General features: G+C 38.7%; 3 protein-coding genes across 4 annotated transcripts; 1 reads left to right on the top strand and 2 right to left on the bottom strand.

The window, feature by feature from the left end:
• Window positions 1-2,481: 2,481 nt before the first annotated feature.
• Window positions 2,482-6,469, bottom strand: LOC116246141 (GDP-Man:Man(3)GlcNAc(2)-PP-Dol alpha-1,2-mannosyltransferase). Of its 2 annotated transcripts, none has more exons than XM_031617851.2 (7): window positions 6,029-6,469; window positions 4,833-5,119; window positions 4,431-4,617; window positions 3,713-3,781; window positions 3,421-3,614; window positions 3,101-3,210; window positions 2,482-3,018 (listed from the first exon to the last, which is right to left on the bottom strand). In XM_031617851.2, exons 1-7 carry the CDS (start codon window positions 6,335-6,337, stop codon window positions 2,783-2,785), a joined length of 1,392 nt encoding a protein of 463 aa, XP_031473711.1. In that variant the 5' UTR covers window positions 6,338-6,469; the 3' UTR covers window positions 2,482-2,782. The 2 variants fall into 2 exon arrangements, with proteins under 2 accessions (XP_031473711.1, XP_031473713.1); XM_031617853.2 differs by having other exon boundaries at window positions 4,833-5,115; window positions 6,029-6,263.
• A 140-nt stretch (window positions 6,470-6,609) lies between these two features.
• LOC116246139 (pentatricopeptide repeat-containing protein At3g29230-like) lies at window positions 6,610-9,290 on the top strand. Its single transcript, XM_031617850.2, has one exon. It carries the CDS (start codon window positions 7,195-7,197, stop codon window positions 9,076-9,078), a length of 1,884 nt encoding a protein of 627 aa, XP_031473710.1. The 5' UTR covers window positions 6,610-7,194; the 3' UTR covers window positions 9,079-9,290.
• A 1,155-nt stretch (window positions 9,291-10,445) lies between these two features.
• LOC116263060 (probable inactive ATP-dependent zinc metalloprotease FTSHI 4, chloroplastic) lies at window positions 10,446-21,688 on the bottom strand. The gene is made up of 17 exons (XM_031642644.2): window positions 21,305-21,688; window positions 20,400-20,646; window positions 19,721-20,096; window positions 18,067-18,325; window positions 17,639-17,770; window positions 17,080-17,154; window positions 16,869-16,994; window positions 16,668-16,777; window positions 16,507-16,585; window positions 16,257-16,394; window positions 16,025-16,136; window positions 14,336-14,499; window positions 14,101-14,206; window positions 13,784-13,860; window positions 12,308-12,451; window positions 12,056-12,218; window positions 10,446-11,086 (listed from the first exon to the last, which is right to left on the bottom strand). The coding sequence occupies exons 1-16, from the start codon at window positions 21,623-21,625 to the stop codon at window positions 12,075-12,077; spliced, it is 2,610 nt and encodes an 869-aa protein (XP_031498504.1). The 5' UTR covers window positions 21,626-21,688; the 3' UTR covers window positions 10,446-11,086; window positions 12,056-12,074.
• Window positions 21,689-22,046: the final 358 nt, after the last annotated feature.

The raw sequence follows: 22,046 nt of genomic DNA, 5'->3' as shown, positions 1-22,046 counted from the left end.
CAAAGGCTCGCCGGCTCATGAGATTAAGGATGCCAATAGATTATATTTCAGTTGGATGTATCCAGATGTTCATTTCAGATTCGAATGTGAATACACAAAAGTCGTATATGAATCCAAATATAAAATCTGATTTCACAATCTGAATCTGATTAAAAGTCGATATTTGAATTTGAATCTGAATTTTAAACTGAATCCAGTTGACTTTCAAAATGTAAGAGCAATAGATATACAATATTTTATTAAAAACTAAATTCAATCTGAATCTAAATCAAATTGATTGTTTATATATATATATATATATATATATATATATATATATATATATATATATATATATATATATATATATATATATATATATATATATATATATCCACAATCTGATCGGATGTCAATTACAATTTGAATCCTTAATCGGTATTAATTTTTTTCTATATGTGATCGGATATATTGATACATCTCTCCCATATTCCAATTTAAACGTGGATGTGTAACAGACAGAAATAGAGTGATATTGGGTATGTCTAGGTGATATACTTGTTCTCTAAGAATTCTGGTATGGAGCTATCTTATTTACTATTTTTGGGGGGATCCTGGTATGGATTTGAACACCTTAACCAGATCTAGATCTGAGCCGGACAGCAAAAGGATCAGAAGTTCTTGAATATTCAACCTGAATCTGACTATTGCGCTTGGATTCAGATCAAATGAACAAGATTCCAAGAGCAACTGAATTAAATAATTGAAGTTGGTTTGCATCTTTGTTGTACCCTGGACAATATCCCCCTTTCAACTTGAAGACCTTAATTTCAGCTTCTGACCCACTTAGCTGGGTAAATGCTGTTCTCATCATGGCAGGTCTCTTACCACTAACCAAATGATACAATAATTGAGTCTGGCCCAGTATTTTGGATGAGTTGTGGTTAGAGGTGGAATGCCACCTAGAGCCAGAGCTAGCTGGTTCCCCTAAGATCAACCTGAGCTAATCGGTTGTTGGTTTTTGGCTTTTCTAAAACAGAAATCCTGTTTTTCCGCGGTTAAACTTTGTAAAATGCGATAGAAAGGTCAGAATTTTTTTTCATCTTGAGTCAATGCAAACTGTGAACTGGATCTAATCAACACTATTCTTGCCCTGAGCGGCATAGCTCAAACAGGTGGACTTGGGGTGCATTGGAGGTTCTTCTCCAGTTTGAACCCACGAGCGGCTTGAACCCACGAGGGGCGTGAACCCACGAGGGGCTATGCTCGTGTCGTAAGGGGGGTGGGTCCTATGTACAAGTTGAAGCATACAGAAATCATGCCACATTATACCAACACAACTCTAGACCCTGAATGTGAGGGAAAGGAGGGGGCTTTGGCTCTCACCTAGGTAATAGGATAACCCTGACTCACCTATAAGTAGATGTTATTCTCTTTACCAAACACGTCTAAATGGATCTGATCTGGGTATCAGTGTCCATTTAAACTTGGCTTGTGACATATGTATTATCAGCCTGCTTTTCTGGCTTAAACCAATCATATTATGCCTTAACTTGATCACAGAAAGTTACTTGTCAAATTAATGCTCTTAGTGTAGTCATGTGAGCCGAGTCGAAAGTTTATTGCTTTATGTTTGGCTTCCGCTGCCTGTTCACATGGGCAAAATAACTTTCATAATCGATTCGAACCTAGAAGCTGCAGAAATTAAAAATAAGTAGAACACTAAATTCTGTTATACACTCCAAAGAAATCAGGAGGTTTCTCTTTCAGTGAAAGATCAGATTCTCAGGCATACATGAACCCTGGAGTTTCAAGAAGAGGAATATATGAATAAGAGGACATGTATATTCACTTAACCGTTCAGTCCTTTTGATCTTGGTTTAACTTGGGCAACTCCTGGGTGCTGGAGCCTTTCATTGAGCAAAAACAAGTGCACCACTTTTTGACCAGTCGGCTACTCACTTCTTAGCCCTACGGAAGTCATTAAAAAAACTCGAATGCAGACTGCAGCAATCTTCCAATGAGTTTGGCACTACCAAGGAAAGCCAGAGAAGCCAAGGCAGGGATCATTCTTCAGTTACATGAAAATGGACGCCCTCGTTAATTCCAGATTGAGAACCAATCGTTGATGCACCATGGTAGATCTTTCGTCGAGGTGGGCAGAGAAGGGGTACCAACAAGTCCTCTCTTTCGAGGGATTTTGTTGTTTATTTTCATTTTTCTCCATCTACAAAGGGTTATTATCTAGCTTACGGAAGGCACAAGACAATTGTCATGTCTGGAGCTCCTCGGAGAAACTGCGCTGCCTTCTTTACAAGCTAAACAAGAACGATGGCCAAGTTGTGTAGCATCTAGCCATGCCAGAAATTTCCAGCTTAAGCATACAGGCAAAAATATACAGTAACTGATGATGACAGCCATCGATTTCCAAGAGTGCCAACTAATGTTGCAAGTAAACATGGGTAGTTTGACTGGGTTTTTGGAATAATTCCACACTGCAGATAATGAACTTGATTATATCTAACATCCTTTATAATAAACAGGACATGGCCTTAATCAAATAATACAACTCAAGCCTCATCAACGGCCTCCGTTGTTGGAAAATTACAGAGCCCATCTGAGTCCTGCCATCATCACACCTTTATGTCAAGTACAAGCAACTCACTACTACAATCTTGGTCAGCAACTTCATGCAACACGAATATAGAAATTCCAACTTTTGATCAATAGATTAGCGGAAAGAGAGGAGCAGCCAAAAATTTGATCAATAGATTAGCGGAAAGAGAGGAGCAGCCAAAAATTCTTAGTTACAGAAAACAGGACGTACAGCAGCCTTAAAATCTTCATAAAACCTTTCCTCAGAAAACCTACTAGCACGCTTTCTTGCAGCTGCTGCAATATTCAGCCGCTCTGCATCAGACATCTGCATGATATTGACAATGGCATCTGCGTATCCTTCAATGTCATGGGCGAGAAATCCTGTCTGCTGTCCATCTTCTTCAACAACTATGTCCATCCTAGGCCCAGCTGAATCATGAGCTGGGAGCATAAACATGAAAGATGGTTGGGAAAACAAAAGCATGAAATTAGATTTTAAAGTAACAAGGATGCAGTAACTGACCGATTGGGACAGCACCTGCTGCCATGTACTCAACAACGCATATGCCAAAATGCTCATCTATCATTGCGTGCAAACCTGAAACAGCTCCACCAAGAAGTAGCACCAGGTCCCTAAAATAAACTCTTAGTAAGGTCAGAAGAATTGACAAAGTACCTTTGATTCACACTGCATGTTCTTCGAATATTGACCCTTAACCATTTTTTCAGCAGTTGAGTATAGTACCGGACACAAAATACCTCAAAATATTGAGTGCAAAAGCATTTCAGATTCATGAAGACATTTCTTGCCCAAGGACTTGGAACTAACAGTAGGAGGCAAACCTGTACTTTAGATCTTCATAGAACTCTACATCTTCTTTGATATTTAATTGAGCACACTTCTCTTTCAACTGGGACAATCTCTTCTTATCTTGGCTGTTTCTGCAGCTACCCACAAATTGGAGCTTGGGTCTTGGTGCATCTGCTTGTAGTTTCTTGATGACAAGTGCAAATGCATCAATTTGGAGAGCATGTGCCTGAACACAATATAGCATCCATTTGAAGCAAAAATATAATGAAGTACATAGTAATCGGGTTGAAACATTCAATAATTTCTTAAAGTTCCTCCACTCACCTTTTCCGGACGAAACTGAGCAACAGATATAAATTTTGGGGGTTTTGTGGACCTCTCCAATGAAAGTGCCTGTCTGGACAGTACAGAATCAAACTATAATCAAATTGGAAAAGAAGGAAAACAAGCAACAAGAACATAAAAAATATTTTTCTAAATAAGCATTTCACAGGAACAGTCTACAGTGCAGAGATATTATTTTCACAAATTTTTCATGCTGTGAATCGGAAATGTATTAAAACTAGTTAGCCAAGCACTTAATTCATGAGACAAGAAAAGATGATCAGGTTTTGGCAAGCACCATGATTCTGCGAGACATTATGTATGCAGACTTGCAGTTGCTGATATTCAGATAAACCAATACGTTTAGACAGGAGTAGGTAATTTGTTGGCATTCCACAATTCTGGAAGACCTTTGGCCACAGTTGCAAGAAGCTGTCAGTCACACAAACGCTAGTTTTCCTTTTCTTAAAAGCAAAATATTAGACACTACTTCACTGAAAAGTACAAAATGACAAAATATTGAGCCATTTGAAGCTTTACACATAATTGATATGGATGTCCCACATGAATCCACTACAATAACTTGCCGTCAGTATCCAAATAAAACAACAAAAACTATCAATCAACCATTAATCTAAGCATGTTAATTATGAATGTTGTGCTCCTGTTTCTGGAAGTAAAAAGAAAGTCAATCAAAGATGAAAGGCAGATTTTCCACCTGAAGAGTTGATGTATTGCAAGGTGGGTAAACCCTTTTAGTACGTTCAGGAATTTTCCAGAGCTTATCAATATGAGCTTTTGTCCATGATGAGTTCACCATAGCTACATGTGCACACGAACCAGCCAATCCATACATCCAGCTTAAAATCATGTAGTAGATGATCTTCCCCTTGGACAGCCAGACACTGAAACAACCACAGGGATTGTTTATATGTTATGCTACCAATGAAAGAATTATAACCAGAAGCATATTATTACAAAACAAACTTCTATCTTAATAAAAAGTAAACATAAGTCCCAGTGCCTAACGGTGCACCCCATCCACATATTAAGAATCTCACCACAAGTTGATTTCAGAAAATGGATTATATAAGTCAACTGATTTGAGTCAGAAAGATACCTTCCTGCAATTAGATTGTTGTTATTGTACATCGAGTTGCGCTGACGAACACGAGCAACCATATCAGAACTGATGGTGGGGTAGTGAGTATAGCAAAGGACTTTGCAACCAAACAACCATGCAAGTGGATAGGTAAATGCATAGCCACTTGTGTCAAAATAAAATTTAGGTGTCAGTTTCCTCAGGGCTTCCCATGAAAGAAAAACTGAACCAAGGCTCTGGCCAATCATGGTGAAGTGGGGATATGTGCTTTCCTCAATCCATTTCCGTCTGTTCAAGCGAACTACCTAACCATCAAAACATAACAAATTGGTAATGCACTGCTTCTTAACAGAAAATAAATAAAACCAAATTAACTGCACAATCTTTTCTCTATCTTTACCGTGATTCGTTTAGTTATGTTTGAATTGGAAATCTTGAAGAATGCTGATGCTCAACTAAGTAAAAAATGATAGGAAAAAAAGAAATTTATGAACTGAAAGTCTGAAAAAATGATGTTTGACCAGTTCTGGTGATACTCCACTCATATATGTGCAATTTTTTATAAACAATTTGAACAACCACTTTCATGCTGCTTCCAGGAACTCATTATCGGTTTAGACTTTAGTGCTATCATTGCTGCTGCTACTACTACTGCTCTGACTGCATCACAACTCTCTGCAGGACTAAGCATAATAAAAAGCATTCACATGAAAAAAGGAGATATTCTCCACAAAAGAAGCACAACAAAATGAAGATATTCGTTATATTAAGATAATTTTCTATAATACCACTTTAAGAGAATCTATGCTACTTGAGAAGTGTACGAACTCCTCAATAACCACCATAATAAGTTTATTCAATTTCAATGTTTTGCTGGTGAATGTGATTCGGTCCTTTTCTTTTATCCGTCCCCAAAACAGGTCAAAAGATGCATCAGATTAAATTGATGGTGGACGAGTTTTCCTTTTGTTGATAAAAATTTTCAATCGACGCTCTAGATCAAGTTCATTCTAGACATTCTTCATGAAAAGCACCAAATAGATGGAAAAGAAACAGAAAAGGCTCTTTTTATGAAATCAATGATGAAAATCCGTAAATAGCTGGAATTACTAAATGTCTTTTTGCTAAATCCCAAGAAAAATCAGCACTTTATTGGTCAAATAATCCAATGAATTAATACCACAAAAAACAGAAGGCGAAAATTCGTAGACTACCTGAGGAGGGCGAAGAAGCTCGACGCCGAAACGATCGACGGCGCGGGCAGAGAGGCTCTGCGGCGTAGCATCGTCGCCTGTGTAAATGAAGCATTCGAGATTGGGGTACTCCTCCTGGACAGCCTTCACAGCACACCAGAGCACCTTCTCGCCCCCGCCACCGTCGTTCGTGTACGGGTGAAAGAACCCCGCCGCCACCTGCTTCCTGTTCCGCCTAGACTCGACCACCATCGCACAAATATAGCAAAACAACGCTACCACGAAGCCGAGAAAGAGACTTGCAAGAATAACCAAGACGGATGCAGCCATTGCAGGTTCGCGAGAAAGAGAATCCTCCTCTTCTCAACGACCTTCTTCCTCCTTCCTTTTGACGGCATGAAATGGTAAATGGGTCGGGTTACGTCTCATTTCATGTCCAAAATTGACTCTTGCGTCCGACTCAAGGGAAATTTTCCAATCAGAAGGGAAGTTTGGTAAATGACAAAAAAGTAGACGGCACCTTTGGTCTCGTTTTGTTACCTCTTCATGGTTACGTATATTATATATTTTTCGATGGTTGATTAAAGAGGGAAAAGAAGTCAAATGTCCCGCAAAATACCAATATTTTCTCGTTTGTAGATTATTTTCACGAGATTTTGTTTTAATGACAAATAAGTAGTTTATTGATCCAATTTGGGAGGCGTTTGGTAGATTTTCGATCAGTCTTAGATCAGCTTTGAATCTTAAACACAGGGGCCAACTCAAGAGTGTTCTCATTTAATTAAATTTTTATTTTCTTGTACTTCATTGAATATTTTAACATTTTGCCTATTTACTTTCTTTTAGAAACCATCATAGTATTTCTCTCCGTCTCTCTGACACCAAGACAGAGCAGTGCGAGGCATTGGTCCAGAAATTTCTCTGTATTCTGTATGAAATTTTCATCTACATCCTGATAACAGATACCCGTAACCTGGACCAGTCCTCATTTAGGTTATTCACTGGGTACCACCATAGTAAAAGAAAACTCACTAGATGCAGAGATTAGTAGCTCGGCATGAACCTTGAGCTCTCCTTTCACATAGTTCTTTTATCAGGCAACAAGGTCTTCAATCTCTTCTTGGTCCCTATGCTATAGCAACCATGCTAGGATTTCCAAACCGGTGGCCCTACTGATCTTTATTGAAATGGAAAGCAGAATCTTTCAAATATTGAAGAAGTGCAATTCCAAGAAACAAGTCCATCAGGCCCATGCACAAATTTTCATGAACGGCCTCCAAGGGAGCAACCTTCTGCTGGGCTCACTCATCCACCTCTACTCAACGTTGAACCAATTCCAATATGCGCTCTTGGTCTTCAAAATTGCACCATCTCCAAATGTTTTCCTCTACAACAGTATGATCAAGGCCTGCAACCAACACAATCATCAGAGGGATGCACTTTTTCTGTACAATAATATGAGAGGCGTTGGTGCCTTTCCTAACAGCTATACCTTCACCTTCTTGCTGAAATCTCTGGAAGCTTTTGAGGATCTAAACGAAGCCAAAATGATGCATACCCATGTATTTCAATCTGGTTTCGAGTGCAATGTCTTTGTGCAGAACACTCTTATCGATCTGTACTGTAAGTGCGGGGATGTAGGTGCATCTTTTAAAGTGTTTGATGAAATGGCTGAACGAGATGTTGTGTCTTGGAACTCGATGGTTGCTGCATGTATGTCGCACGAAGATGCTGAAACAGCCCTGGAGTTGTTTCATTCTATGCCAGAGAAGAATGTAGTGTCGTGGAACTCCATGATTGCGGGATACATGAAGCTTGGAAAGATTGAACAGGCACAGACATTTTTTAATCAGATGCCTGAAAGAAATGTTGTTACGTGGAATTCGATGGTTGCAGGGTATATCCAGCTTCGTGACATGCAAACGGCACAAAACATTTTCGAAAAAATGCCTGTAAAGAGTATTGTATCTTGGACATCTATGGTCTCGGGTTATGCACAATCCGGCGACATGTTCTCTGCACGTCTGCTATTTGATCAGGTGCCAGAGAAAAATGTGGTTTCATGGAACGCAATGATCAGTGGTTATGCCCACAACAGTCGATATAATGAAGCATTGAGCTTGTTTCAACAAATGCTGGTAACCGAACTCCAACCAGACGAGGTGACAGTCACAAGTGCTCTTACAGCATGTGCCCAGATAGGTGCTTTGAATCTTGGAAGGTGGATAAATTCTTATATTGACAGAACTAGATCTGAGATGAGTTTGGCTGTTGGTAATGCACTATTGGATATGTATGCGAAGTGTGGTGACATCCACAGTGCGCGTAGAGTTTTTAGGGAAATGACTCAGAAATGTATCATCACTTGGACATCCATGGTTTCAGGCCTGGCCTTCAATGGACATAGTAGAGAAGCTCTTGCACTCTTTGACAGAATGTGCAAGGAGGGAACAGAACCGGATGATGTGATCTTCATTGCTGTTCTTTCAGCATGTACCCATGCAGGCTCCATTGATGATGGTCTTCGATACTTTCAATCCATGGAGAGAGATTTTCATCTGAATCCTAGAATTGAGCATTATGGCTGCATAGTTGACCTTTTGAGCAGAGCAGGAAAGCTAGAGGAGGCACTAGGATTCATTATGAACATGCCCATGAAGGCCAATGTCGTAATCTGGGCCACATTGCTTGGATCCTGTAAACTCCATAGGAATTCCAGAGTAGCAGAAATTGCAGAACAGGAAATCCTGAAGTTGGAGCACTTGAATCCTGCATACCAGGTGCTTATGTCCAACGTTTATGCGTCGATTGGAGATTGGGATGATGTGCTGCAAATTCGAGCGATGATGAGAGAGCGTGATATAGAGAAGGTTCCTGGATGCAGCTCCATTGAAGTGGATGGCATTGTTCATGAATTTCTGGTTTCAGACTTGCAGCATCAGAATAGAAGGCAGATCTATGAAACTCTTGATGGGTTGAATCAACTATTGCAAATTGAAGGATATGTGCAATGTAGGAGCAACAATGTTGCGGGGACCCAACTTCATTCCACAAGTTTACAGGAAGCTTAAGTAATCCGGGCATTTGTTGATACTGAGAGTGAATATGTTTTCACCTGGTATTTATGAAAAATTGGCATTTTGGGGCCCATCTCACCTTTGATTTCACAAAGGACCACACTTTGTGGTTTTTCTAATTATGGTCACAATGTTCATGGAATCTGTCAAATAAGGGCTTAAAGTGAATCTTCATCAACTGGAGAAATGGGGAAGATTGGGTGTAATTTTTTTCAATACTACTCTCTACTACTAATTAATTTCTTACCATTCTAGTTGACTGTTTTAGTTTTTCTGGTTAATAGAAGTTTACTTCGACTTCGAGCCCTTATTGGACAATGTTTATATGTGAATATTGCCCTTGTTAGAAATTTATAAAAAGTGATTCCTTTCTTAGAAAAAGTAGAACCAAAACTAAATAGTTTCCCTTGTTCGTATGAGCAGCTAGCACATGCTCACTCCCGGTCAGCTGAACATCTGCAGTAACCCGTATCTGCCATGACAATAGCTTTGAACCCACAAATATGGAAGAGAATCCATCACATTAGGCATATTAAAGACTGTTGAAACCATAATGACTGTGGAGCTGAAATTCTGACTGGATTTTAGTTATTACTTGACGTCCACCGCCTATCACATCGCCTATCAGATTTATTTGAGAGCATGAACTTGATAAATGAGAAGGAAGAAGAGTGGAGTAGGTGATTTTCAACTATGAACATTTTGGACAAATCCACTGCCATCTTTGTTTTCCTGCCACCTGAGTAGGCAGTCCATCTACATGTAACGAGACTCACCTCAGAGATTCAATATCACTTAAACAATGCAGGTGAGCAGGCAACTATGTAGTTGTGAAGGAATGGTGGATTCTATCCCCTCCGCCTCACTTTTGAACATTGCCACAAATATTGAAAGATTTTCGCCTCAGGTAAAAGAAAAATATCAAGAAAATCTCCTCAGATTTTGAAAACCTCGGCAAAAACGAATATTTTGCATTTTCTTTCTTTTTATGTTCACCTTTTTATTAGTTTCTCATTTGTTTTATTTTTTCTATTTTTATGATTCTTATTTTTAAAAAATTTGCCAAGCTTTTTCCCAAAATTTTCCTTATAAGAACTTCACCGAAAATAGCCAAGAAAAACTTTGTCAATATCTTTTCCAAAGCAATAATTGTGATAATGCTTTTGAAATCTAAAAATACCAAACCTTAATGCAGTGCAAACAACACCGCGCTTGACCTGTCCAGGCTAGAAAATCCTTGTGGTTTTTGACATGATGGAGCTTCGGTCGGTGCCTGAAGATCTCTGAGCAGATACCAAATATGTGAGATGAAGGCATGAGCTCAGAGTGAGAGCGCAGAGAGAGAGAGAGAGAGAGAGAGGTGTCAAATAGTCGGTCCGATCCCGCAGACTTCTTAACCAAACAAGGTCTGCGGCTTCAGTATTTTTTTTGTTTTCCTTCCAGTGCTCATATGGTTCGGAAGGCTACCAACCTAAGGAGTTGAGACATGAACAGGGAAGTTACACGGCAAAACTATGTTACAAAATTGCATCCTTTTGGAATGTATGGTTCTACAATATAGAAGCGTATCACGTGCAGTCCCTATAACCCCAATTTTATTTTCCTGCCTACAAAATCCCTGGTACTTGACCAGCTCTTCCACACATGATGCAAGCCCCACTAAAAATTTGCACCACGCACTCACTATCCGCCTCCAGACACTGCTTTTAAGACACCATTGCCATGGAGATGCTCAATCTCATGACCATCTTCACTGTGCGGTTGAACTCACCCTTGGCTCGCTTTTGCATGTAAGATCAGAAGTCTTGCTGCTTTCTTGAAAAGCTCCATGTCTTTCCCGTACATCTGATGCACTTTAATGTATTATGGTATCTCCCGTTTCCAGGCCAAGCTCAGAGAATCATCTAGCTGGAGGGAAAAAATTGCTTTCCACCTGAGATTTGATAATGTTCATTTAGTTCTGCAGGACTGTTTGTCAAGCGTTAAAAATGACATGCTGCACCTGAAGAATGGAAGAGAAGCATGAGACGAGTTAGTCAAGTATTCATGTGAAAAAGTGTGATATTTTGGAGCAGAAGCATCAGACGATCTTTCATATGAAAAAGTATGATACTTTCAAGAGCAGAAACAGTTTCTGGTTGAGCAAAACCAAATGCCTAGCAGGTTTCTTGAATCACCACACTGAAAGGATGATCTGTGCTTGAATTAAGGTCACCATAACCCAAGCACTTTCGCTGGATCACCAGTAAGAGAGTTATAAATAGGAAGAAGTCTTACCCTCTTTTGAACAATACAAGAAAGAATAACACTGGTTACACAAGGATCAGCCAGCATTGCTCGTGCTTTATTCATGACTAACTGAATTGCCGAACAGAATTCAGCCTGACACACAAGCTGAAGCTAGGTCATGAATAGGTCAGGCAGTAAGTTAGTAACCAGTCTTCTCATGTAACAAATGATTTTTCAATTATTTATATGAGGACCTAAATTGATCTAGAAAGGTAAATAAACATTACACTCTGTTTACTTGCACTTGAGGCCCATTCACCAGCTGTCCGACTAAAATCTATTTCTAAAAGCTATCTTAAATCAGGTCTGTGAAGTGAACTAGTAAACCACAATCATGCAATATTGTTCTTTGCACTAAGTGTGCATTTAAAAATAGCGTTCAAACAAGACACAAGCTCACTATGTTTGGACATGCTGACATAAGCCACCCAATTGACTAATGGCATGCAGGTAGGTAATCATCCTGGCATCAATCTCGTAATGACAAGACACGCCAGGAACCTAGCCCTGGTGCAACTCTGCTGGGAGAGGGGCTCCTGGTCCTATCCCATCTTATTAGACACGTAAGGGACCTTGAGCACCATAATTAAACATAACAATCCATGTGACCAATTCAATCCACTCACTTGAAGTCTTTCTTTGGTGTTTTTCCAGGGAAAAGACTAATAAATAAAAACAGTACCTCAGAAATCGCACTACAATCAAAGGAAGTTGTCAGCCATAAGCAGGTGAGGCAGTTCTGTGGCTTCCTCAATCTCATATGACACGCCCTCGTTAATTTCCTGCATTCTATTCTCCCAAATTCCATCCACCAGTTTCCAAGTGTCGTCACTGATAATTTGTGTCTGTGCACACGAAATAAGGTCATTAACAATAAGGGTGCAGTAAAACCTATTCAGGATCATGAACAAACATCGTATTTAATCATGACTACCTCTATAGGTCTAGGTGCTCCAAATGTGGCAAAGCCAACGTAACCAGGAGCAAAAGTTGCTCTGCCTGGAAGAGAAGCCCCATGAATTCCCCACCTTCCCGAGTGAACAAGACCAGCATACTCATCAACTTCTTGCACTGGTGGCTGCAAGAAAAAAAAAAAAGATTGAAATTCTAACAACAATGACAAAGTGCTCACAAGTATGTGGATAAGTACAGCAATTAGCTCCAAAATGGCTTATGAATGTCTTAGACTGCTTAAGTCTCTACTGGAAACATAGCTTCATGTTTCTTTTGCTTAGTCCGATAATTATTGCTTCCTAAATGACCATGGTGTGTATGAAAAAAAAAAAAACTTAACGGCAAGCTTGACCTGGGAGCAACAAATCCAGAAAAGAGGATGCTGCATCAGAACTTAATGAAATAAAAATCATGGCTTAGTGAAACAAAATTTGTGTTGAAAGTTTAGTAGCCAAATGCACTAGCAGACGGCGCTACAAGAAGGCCTAGGCTGGCATTGGGTGGTGCCCAGGCTGCAAATAGTATACGACAGGAAAAACATGATGAAGAAGAGGAAGAAAGAGGAGAAGAGGAACAACAGGAAAAGAAACTGGAAAAATGTAGAAGAATTAAGAAAAAGTTAAAGTAGAGGAGGAAGGAAATAGGAGAGAAGATTTGATTTTTTTTTGTGACTTGGGTGCCTAAGTGGCCCAGCCTAGTCAAAAAGGTCTGCGCCTACTAAGGCTAAAACAGATCGGTCCAAAGCTCTCCTGTTCTCTCAATAAATGTACATAGGCACAAATTTGCGTTATGCAAAAAATGTATACGCAGCTAACCTTTTTGAAATATTAACCCCTAAACAAGTACACGGAGCTATTTTATGGAAGTATCTAAAGATGTTCCCCAGGTGTTCACAAACTTTTAAACAAGAATGTATCCATAAGTTTGAAACTTGAAATATGCAAAAACTACATACACTCATACAGCTATTCTTTCTAAAAGTATCTAAGCCAGCCCTACCTAGGCAATCCTAGGCACAAGGTTAGACCAAGATGGTGCTTTTGACAACAAAAACAATCACATTTTTCACCTGTGCAAGAGAAGGTTGTCTAAAGAAATCCAGCTTTAGCTAACGACATGCTGAGCCTCTTAAGGCTCTGTCTGGATTGTCAGTATGGTAAGCATAACCCAACCACTATCCGACTCGCAAGTGTCAAATCCAATAAAAAAAATTACATCAGCAAGGATTTGGAACACCACCCCCCCGCCCCAAAAAAAAAAAAAAAAAAAACACACAAAAAGAAAAGGTCCAATGTTGGATTGCACTTTAAAAGGTTAGAAACTACACTTCCTATCGTGAATGGCTCCTAAAAGCAGCCAAATGGCAGCAAGCCAGGATAGCCTCTTAGGCCCATCAACCAGATTTGTCCACCAAGAATTCAAAAAGGACATGCATTAACCAAAGATACATAAGCACCTGAGGTACTTTTGGAGCCTTTGAGAAAATATCCCAGATCTTATCTGCCTTTATTTCCTCTTTTTCAAGCAAAAAATCTGCAGAAAGAACAATGAATTCATTAATAAAATAATAAGATATTTATTTGTCCGTCCACATCATTAGAAAGTTGTCACTTTCCATAGTTTGATCAGATTCTTTCAAAATACTGATTCACCATATTTTTTTTCTTTTCTTTTGTTTGAATGAGTCTAGTTTCAACTATAAAAGCCTACATAATATATCTGGAAAAGAAATAAAAGAATCTACTCTCTACTATTCATGCTAATTTGCTTAACCTGTAATTGTCTCCACAGCAGATCGGTACTCCCGTATAGCAGATAAACATTTGGCTACAGCAAAACGGACATATTCTTCTCTGAGAGCTTCGAGCTTTGGTGCAAGCTGTGGGATACAAAATAATAAACTGTGAGTACTGTGTGGCATGAGACCAAAATCCTGCGTGCTTCAGACCTATGCATAGACACATTAAACAGATCACAATGACATCAGCAATGCTTTTTATGATCTTACATTTGGTACGAGATCAGCCTCTACTCGGTAACATGCTTTTCCGAAGGCTGTCATTCCACTTTGCAGAACCAACAGCTCGGCAAGCCTTGCCGCTTCAGAAGTCGCCGTAGCAGAAATCCAACACAAATTGTCTAGGCCAAATATCTCCTCTTCAATGACCCTAGCTGCCCATCAATGATTGAAGAAAACAATCAAGTAACATAACAACTCAGTAAACTAGAAATTTGATAAAGGTTTTTATTGAAATACCGAAAAGAACTGATTGTATCATTGTAAATTTGTAAGGCACACTAACAAGGGTATCAAGAGATCAGTAATTGTCACGTGACAGTAATAACTGGTGGAAAGTAGCACCTTTGCAACCTGATTCAAAATTTACTCGAGAATCTACTGTAGCAAATTCCTACTCATGTCGTAGCAGGATTTGGTTTACACCAAGAGAGGTTAGAAACCAGGATAGAGGTAGTATTAGACTTGAGTGCATATGGCCATTCAAATCTCTCAAACTTTTGTGTGTAAAACAGATCTCATGCCGGCATCCGCATTTGGGATGCTACCATCTTATGAAACATGCATCCTTACATGGCTTTGATACCAACTGTAACCACCCACTGCAAAGGATCTCAATTCATGCTATAGCCAACCTAGGTATGCAGAAGGAACACTCATTTCGTACCAATATACATAGTACCCTTCTCATCAAATGATTTTAGTAGTTTGAACATTTAATTGGAAGGTATTAACGTAGGAAACATGAGTGCAAAAAACTTGTGTGTGTGTGTGTGTAAGGGATACAATGAGAAAAAAGTTTTTAAGTCATTAGAATATTTTTAAAATATCAAACTTTAAACAGCATAGTTCTACACCTTCAGACCTTTCCTTTCTTATTTTTATATATTTTAAATGTAATTCTATTAAAAATTTTGGTATTCAGCTTTCTTTTCTACAAAGTTATGTGACACGGGTATGCACTGTTGCCCAAGTACCCATGTCGGTCGGATGGTACGGCGACATGGGTACGGGTACGGCTGGGGTACAGCTACATTTTAAAACTTTTAAAATTATATTTTCTCTATTTCTTTATTTTCCCTTCCTTTATATTTCCCTTCCAATAAGATTCTATATTTTCCTCTCGTTTTTCTTTAATTTGGAGATTTTTTGTAGATTATAAGACTATTAATGTTTTTTTTATTTTATCATTTTTGAAAGTATAAAATTCGCGTACCCACGATTTTCAAAATTTTCGTGTCCGAACCCGTATCACCGTACCCACACCCGTACTATACCCGCACCCATGTGACATAGCTGCAAAGAAAGTTACTAGTCACTGCTTGTGTTTTTCAGCTTCGAAATGAAAGGCTCTTAAATGCTGCAATATTCCAACCTTTAAAGATAAGGCCAATACCTCACAATATCCAAGTCATGTCCACAAAGAAAATTAAAAGAAAACATTTCTATGTGTGGTTATGGCTTCAGAAAAGGGTGGAATCTTAGCTCATCATGCAACAACACAGTCTTCACCAAGCATAACATATAACACTAAAAATAATATGCTCCAGGTCCACAAACAGTCTTTTCGCTATAGCAGCATAATAAACAACAGTTAATGATAAAGCTTTGATCCAAAAAAAAAAATTGTGGAAGATACAGGAGGAATGGACAAGCAATTGAGGATGATTCAAGACTTACGCGCACAGGCACGCACAATTGCGTTCACAAAATCAGACTTTTTAGAAAAGACCCTTCCACTGGCATCAGCATAGCGCATATTTGGTTGGCTATGTATAGTCCGAATATCAGTCTGTGAAGGCAATAAATACAATCACGCACAAAAAAGAGTAAAAAATGGATAACTCTTGCCAGGCTAACAAAAATAATAAATACTCATTTAAATAGATATCAGCCACAGTAAAAAAAAAACCTCAATGAATGGACGATTAGGATTTGGATAACAGCAGGCAAGGACTGCCACTGCAGCTTCTCTGTAAGCCAACCGCAACTTCATATCCTCGGGAATCTGTGTCTGATCTTCTTGACCTGTCTCAAAAGTACCTTTTTGCTGCAAAGTGCAAACCACAAAAAGATTAAATGTCATAGTTTTAAAAATCAACAAAAAGATCGGATACCTAAGTTTATTAACAAGTTAACAACACCATGCAAAAGACATTTACCCTTTTAAGGGCCTCCAAAAGCTCATCTCGCTCAATATAGTCCTTATCCTTTCTTTGAGTCAAAATTCCAGCTTCATTCCTACAAAGCAAGCTCAGCTTCTTCAGAGGACCAGTATTTGTAAGATGATGGCTACAACTGGGAAACCAAACCAGAAATTTACAGTATATTTTGCAACTCTGCTCCACTGAAATCTACTGTAAGTTCTGCTATTTCCTTAAGGAGGATCTCTTTCTCTTCTTCAGACCTAAAAAACTTGTTCCGTGCATGAACCTGTAAAAACCATCTCCAATTATATTCCAAATAAAGCCAACTGGCTGCAGAACATTAATGCAATGCAAAAGATTTAATCTCCACAGCAAACCTGCAGTATTGCCAACCTTCCATCCTTTGACGGCTTGCCAACACGTATAATTTTATCAAAACGACCCTTTCTTTTGAGAGCATCATCCAATAATTCCTCTCTATTAGTTGCACCTATAACTAAAACCTGGCAAAGCAAGAATATGAAATGAACCTGCTATACTCTTTGTTATATTCCAACTCGCAAACAGAAATATACATTTCTATCTTACTTGTGCAGTTGAAACTTTGAAACCATCCATCTCGGTAAGAATTTGAAGCAAACCTTGCTCCCTTTCAGCTCCACCCTGAGTTGCCATAAATAAGAACTATAAAATAAGCATCAAACAGATTCGTGTGATACAAAGAAAACCCTGATCCCATGACATATATAAAGAAAGACATACAGATGGTTAAAATGCTTCATCCGTTTTCTTATTTTTCAACTTCTAAAGGCCAGTTTTGCTTAGAACAGACACAAAGAGAGAGTGAGAAAAATCAGATTCACCTAATTAAGCATTCCTCGGAAAGACAGCAATAAACATCAGCAATCTTTTGCAATTTATTATAAAAAATTGGATGCGTTCACTAGCCAAAATGGGAAAAAAATTTAAATGAAGAATATTAACACTAGAGCTTTAAGCTTGCACTTCTTTGGTTTTGCTTTTATTAGAAATGCAATATATTTAGCAAATGGAAGATGACATAGACTTTGTTTTCAGGCACAAAAGATACACAGTAAGGTCATGCTATGCAGTAAAGCCAGAGAATTAGGAAATTCATCCATCTCACCCCACCAACATCTGGCCCACCACGTTTTCCTCCAATAGCATCTATCTCATCAATGAATATAATGGATGGTGCAAACCTTCGTGCACTAGCAAAGAGGTCCTTGACACGAGCTGCTGCAACACCAACAAACATCTGCAAGTCAAGGTTTTAAACTTTCAACATCAGCATGTATGTCACCTATATAAAAGTCAAATATATTTTAAAAAAAAAACCTCTCATACAGCCACATATGCTTTGAAAAGATTCAAAAAACTATCTCATACAGGCACATATGCTGGAAGCATACACGATACTGGTAGCCACTGCATAAACTACGGCACAAAAACATAGACTAACCCATCTTGATGAAGAATGACATTGCAAGACAAGTTCAGAAATGATTATGAATAAGGTCCGAGACCATGTATAAACAAATGAAAAGTGATTACCTCTACAAAATCTGTGCCATTTGCAGCAAAAAAAGGAAGTCCTGATTCACCAGCAATTGCTTTGGCCAGTAGTGTTTTACCAGTCCCAGGAGGTCCATGAAGGAGCACTCCCTTTGGACAATAAATACCTTTGCTCTGATATTCCCCTTCATTTTTCAGTATTCTAACAATCTCCTGCAGTTCTCTTTTTATGTATTCCTGACCAGCAAAGTCAGCAAATGTAACCCCTGTAGTTTCTTCTGCTGAAATAAATTTGGCCCTGGTGAACAATGATATGAAATAGCAACTTATTGAAGGGTCGTCTTACCAAGATCATTAAACACTATAATCATTTTCTAGTTTTATCCAATTCAACATCACAAATATAAACTGTTTTTGAGCCTAACCCTGGAAAGAGCTAGAATGACATAAAAAAATTTACAAGCAATTCAAAAGCAATCAGTGACAGCGACACATGCTAAAATATATTCTTCAAGATACAATGCAACTTCTAAACCTTCAATAGCATTTAGTTCTTCACTCTCAAATTGAACATTTTAAGAAACTTTCAACCTTTCAAAGCTATAACAAGAAACTCAGTTCATAAATCTCAAGACTCAAACTATCACGAGGACCAGCAACATCGTATAACTTCCTGGATATTATCCCAAAAATAAAAGAGAAAAAAATGAAAAAGAACAAGAACCATGAAAGTTAAAATAAATCATACCATTTGAAAGATCATGTAAACAAGGTGTGAGTGTGACACTAAAATAACCATGAAAGTTAAAATAAATCACACCATTTGAAAGATCATGTAAACAAGGTGTGAGTGTAACACCAAAATATTTGTCTAACATGCTACTCTAGTGCATGGGAGTTGGCCAAGACTGACGTATTACTAAAAACACATGATTAGAGCCTTAAAAGTTAAAATGCTTTCTTTTTACCCTCAGTTGCAAGTTGGATGTCATTATACCCAGCAACCCTTCAGCCACCAAACTAATGTCCTATTCAGCTAGCAGACATCTAACTAAATTGGCAAGAACTTCCCTCTATCTAGTCACGACTCACGATAAAGTTGCAAGGAAACTGCACATTCCATGATGTATCATGTAAGAACCATTATATTATGGAAGATATATTGACAAGTTGCCTACAAAAGTAAGATTTTCACGTAACTCTGAAGTCTGATTCATGTCATAGACGCAGGTTTTTATTCCATTTAAAAAAGAAAAATAAAGAAATAATAGGACAATTAGTGGAATGGTCCATGGTCATATTTCTCCATAAGTTCATCCTGACCAAGATTTCACAGGTATGGGTCTTCTTTATAGAACTTCCAAGACTTACTATAAAAGCTACAGTTTTCTAGAAATTGCATTTAATTTGCTAGAGTAGTTGTCTCAATATCTAACCCATTTAACGATCCTGGGTCAAATGCAATCAACAGAAAAACATGACAGCCCAAGCAGGGTTCATATAGATGGGTCAGGAGATAAGGAGAAGGAGAAGCAGGAGGCAAAACAAACAGATGATTATTCATTAAAGCATGCCAAACTAATAGATTCATAAAATTATTAAAATGATAAAGTTCTTCATCCCAATTACCAAAAGGAAAGAAAAAAAGGAACATCTGCTTGCTATGATAGTGGATGAGGATGTTTTTAGTTACCTGCTTTTACCTAATGAACCAAGTGCATGGCGTTTAAGGGGCCGGGGAACTTTTTCTGGTGGTTTTCCTAAATCACAGGGTATTATCTTTGTATAGATTGGTTGCATCACTCTGTCAATAGCGAAGTATAAACCAATTGCAAGGGCGAGACGCATGGACCAGATGACAGCAGTAGCAATTGTGGAATAAACCTCAGCAGAAACTGGATTGACATTTATAACGTCAACATTTATAAGTTGTTGGTGCAACTTGTTCCACACATCATTCCAGCAATCAATAGGCATACGATCAACCACGTGTCGTCGAAATATGATCTCCCTCCTTGAATCATCTTTTGTGTCCTCAGGCTTCCCATCTTTGTAATATGGCAAAATAACTGCAAATGTATCCAGCAGGAAAAAGGGATAGCTTGAGATTTATTTTTAAAACCAACCTCTTCTAAACAGAAAACCACTTCACCTTTTTTAATCAGTGTACAATGTAAGTAGCACTTTCGGTGAACTGATCAATTAAAACTTATCAGCATAGCAGTACAAGTAGCAAGTATATTAAACTCATGAAAACATATTAAAATATCACTTTTTGCAATACATTGGACCAATCATAAAAACTAAAAGCAAAAGAAAGGTGAACAAAGTAAAAAAAAAAAATGTTTAAGAAGTCAAAAGACACAACTTGCCTGAGACCGTCTGACCATAGTTTGAGTACTCCATGAAATGCACGTGGTTTGAGTCAAGAAGCCTGCGAAATTCACTATAGTCAATCCGATGAGAATTCTCCGGGTCCCACTGGGTTCCTTTCAGCTTCCCCTGTAGAGACAGAAGAACCCTACTCCAAGTTGAGGCCATTGTAAGCATCCTATCCAACTGTATGTCTGCTTTCCGCTGCAAATTCACCAATTTTTCTTGCTCTCCATCCTTCAGTTTCTGGGGGAAGAAAAAACTAAAACAATGATTTGATGCTAGCGGCATGCAGCAGATGTACTGGTACTTCTAGGCTTGTAGAGAGGAACTCTTCAAAATAGCAGGAGAAAAAAACAAATCGTTTTATTCCAATAACACAGGACCTTAGACTCTTGCAATTAATATCTATTGCTTCAGTTGGTAATTTATCCATATTAAATCTCTAGGTAAACACAAGAAACTTACCAAACCTGAAAATTCTTCCATAATTGAAACGCAATTAAGAAAAAGGAACACGCCAATTTGCAATGTCAACGAGGCCATACGAAAAAGAACCGTCAACATGCAAAGGGAAGTAACACATTTTCAATTCTCAATCTAATGAAATTCCCCGAATGATAACAATTTCCCACGACGCGTTGAGACTCCACATTCTTTCGTTTCACCAAATGCTGTACTTACGACAAAGAACTCGATCTATCCAATGTACATAAATCAACTTCTTCGCATCCAAAAACGAACTCAACCAATACCAACAGACATAAACCCGCAATAAACCCTACACAGTGTTCCAGTTCCCAATTGAAACTTACAAGTTCCAACATAAAAAACTACGTAAAAAAGCTGAACACTTCTAAAATGTAGGAACGTGGAAAGTAATCCAAGCAGACACGAACCGAACCTCGACGAGTTTCACAGTATCGCCATCGACTCCCTCCGCGATCTCCGCAACCGCGTCCACATCTGAGAAATCGGAAACTGCCGCAGTCCACGTCTCCGTTCCTTCTCTGCCCGCCTTCGGCCGGGAATGTGTAACCGACGCATGCTTAAACCCCGGAATTAAGGGTTTGGAAATGGCCGCTCTATGGAACCCTAGACAACGTGGACGACTGCTTCTCCTCCTGCATCTGATCGATAACCACGTACCGAATCGCGGAGAAATTGAGAGAGCATGGAGAGGTGAAGGAGAAAGCGAGGATTCTCCCGCGAGGACGACAATCATGGCTTCCTAGAGAGAGCTAGCGAGAGAGGGAGAGAACTCGCCAGCATGAGCAGAAGAGCGCGCCTACTTTTTATCCGCTTGGAGGGAGGCCGGGGAGAGCAACGATTGGGTGAGGTTGGCTTTCTTGTTGTCTCGGTGTATGAGCAATCTCCGCCGTCCCTCTCACTCTTCCACGAGGGTCTACGGATAGATTATTTGAATCGTGGGCTTTTGTTTATCGTATTCAAACGAACTTAAAATATTAGTTTTAAAAAATTGAAAAATGGACCAAGTTTTGATTATTATTAACTTCAAATCGCCTTTTGTTTCTCGCATTTAAATATTTAGAAAAAAGAAGTATGAAATTATTATTAATGGTCCAATTTTTTTATCATTATTAACGTTTATCTTTTAAACATTTCATTAGTTTAGTTATAGTATA

The sequence above is a fragment of the Nymphaea colorata genome, chromosome 1 (assembly GCF_008831285.2).
Source record: "Nymphaea colorata isolate Beijing-Zhang1983 chromosome 1, ASM883128v2, whole genome shotgun sequence".
NCBI classification, from domain to species: Eukaryota; Viridiplantae; Streptophyta; class Magnoliopsida; order Nymphaeales; family Nymphaeaceae; genus Nymphaea; species Nymphaea colorata.
Note: the sequence above shows the minus strand (reverse complement) of the source record. Positions and strands in the feature narration are given on the sequence as shown.

Bases quoted from the DNA above. Each gene is read 5' to 3' on its own strand.
- LOC116246141 (XM_031617851.2), bottom strand. From the start codon at position 6,337: ATGGCTGCATCCGTCTTGGTTATTCTTGCAAGTCTCTTTCTCGGCTTC. The intron at 4,618-4,832 runs GTATCTTTCTGA...TGGTTGTTTCAG, and splicing joins AACAATCTAATTGCAGGAAG to TGTCTGGCTGTCCAAGGGGA. The intron at 3,211-3,420 runs GTTTGCCTCCTA...AGTTTATTTTAG, and splicing joins TATGAAGATCTAAAGTACAG to GGACCTGGTGCTACTTCTTG.
- LOC116246139 (XM_031617850.2), top strand. From the start codon at position 7,195: ATGGAAAGCAGAATCTTTCAAATATTGAAGAAGTGCAATTCCAAGAAA.
- LOC116263060 (XM_031642644.2), bottom strand. From the start codon at position 21,625: ATGATTGTCGTCCTCGCGGGAGAATCCTCGCTTTCTCCTTCACCTCTC. The intron at 16,586-16,667 runs GTAAATTTCTGG...CTTGCTTTGTAG, and splicing joins GCAGAGTTGCAAAATATACT to GAATGAAGCTGGAATTTTGA. The intron at 12,452-13,783 runs GTGCTTATGTAT...TTTTTCTTGCAG, and splicing joins AGGCTCCAAAAGTACCTCAG to CCACCAGTGCAAGAAGTTGA.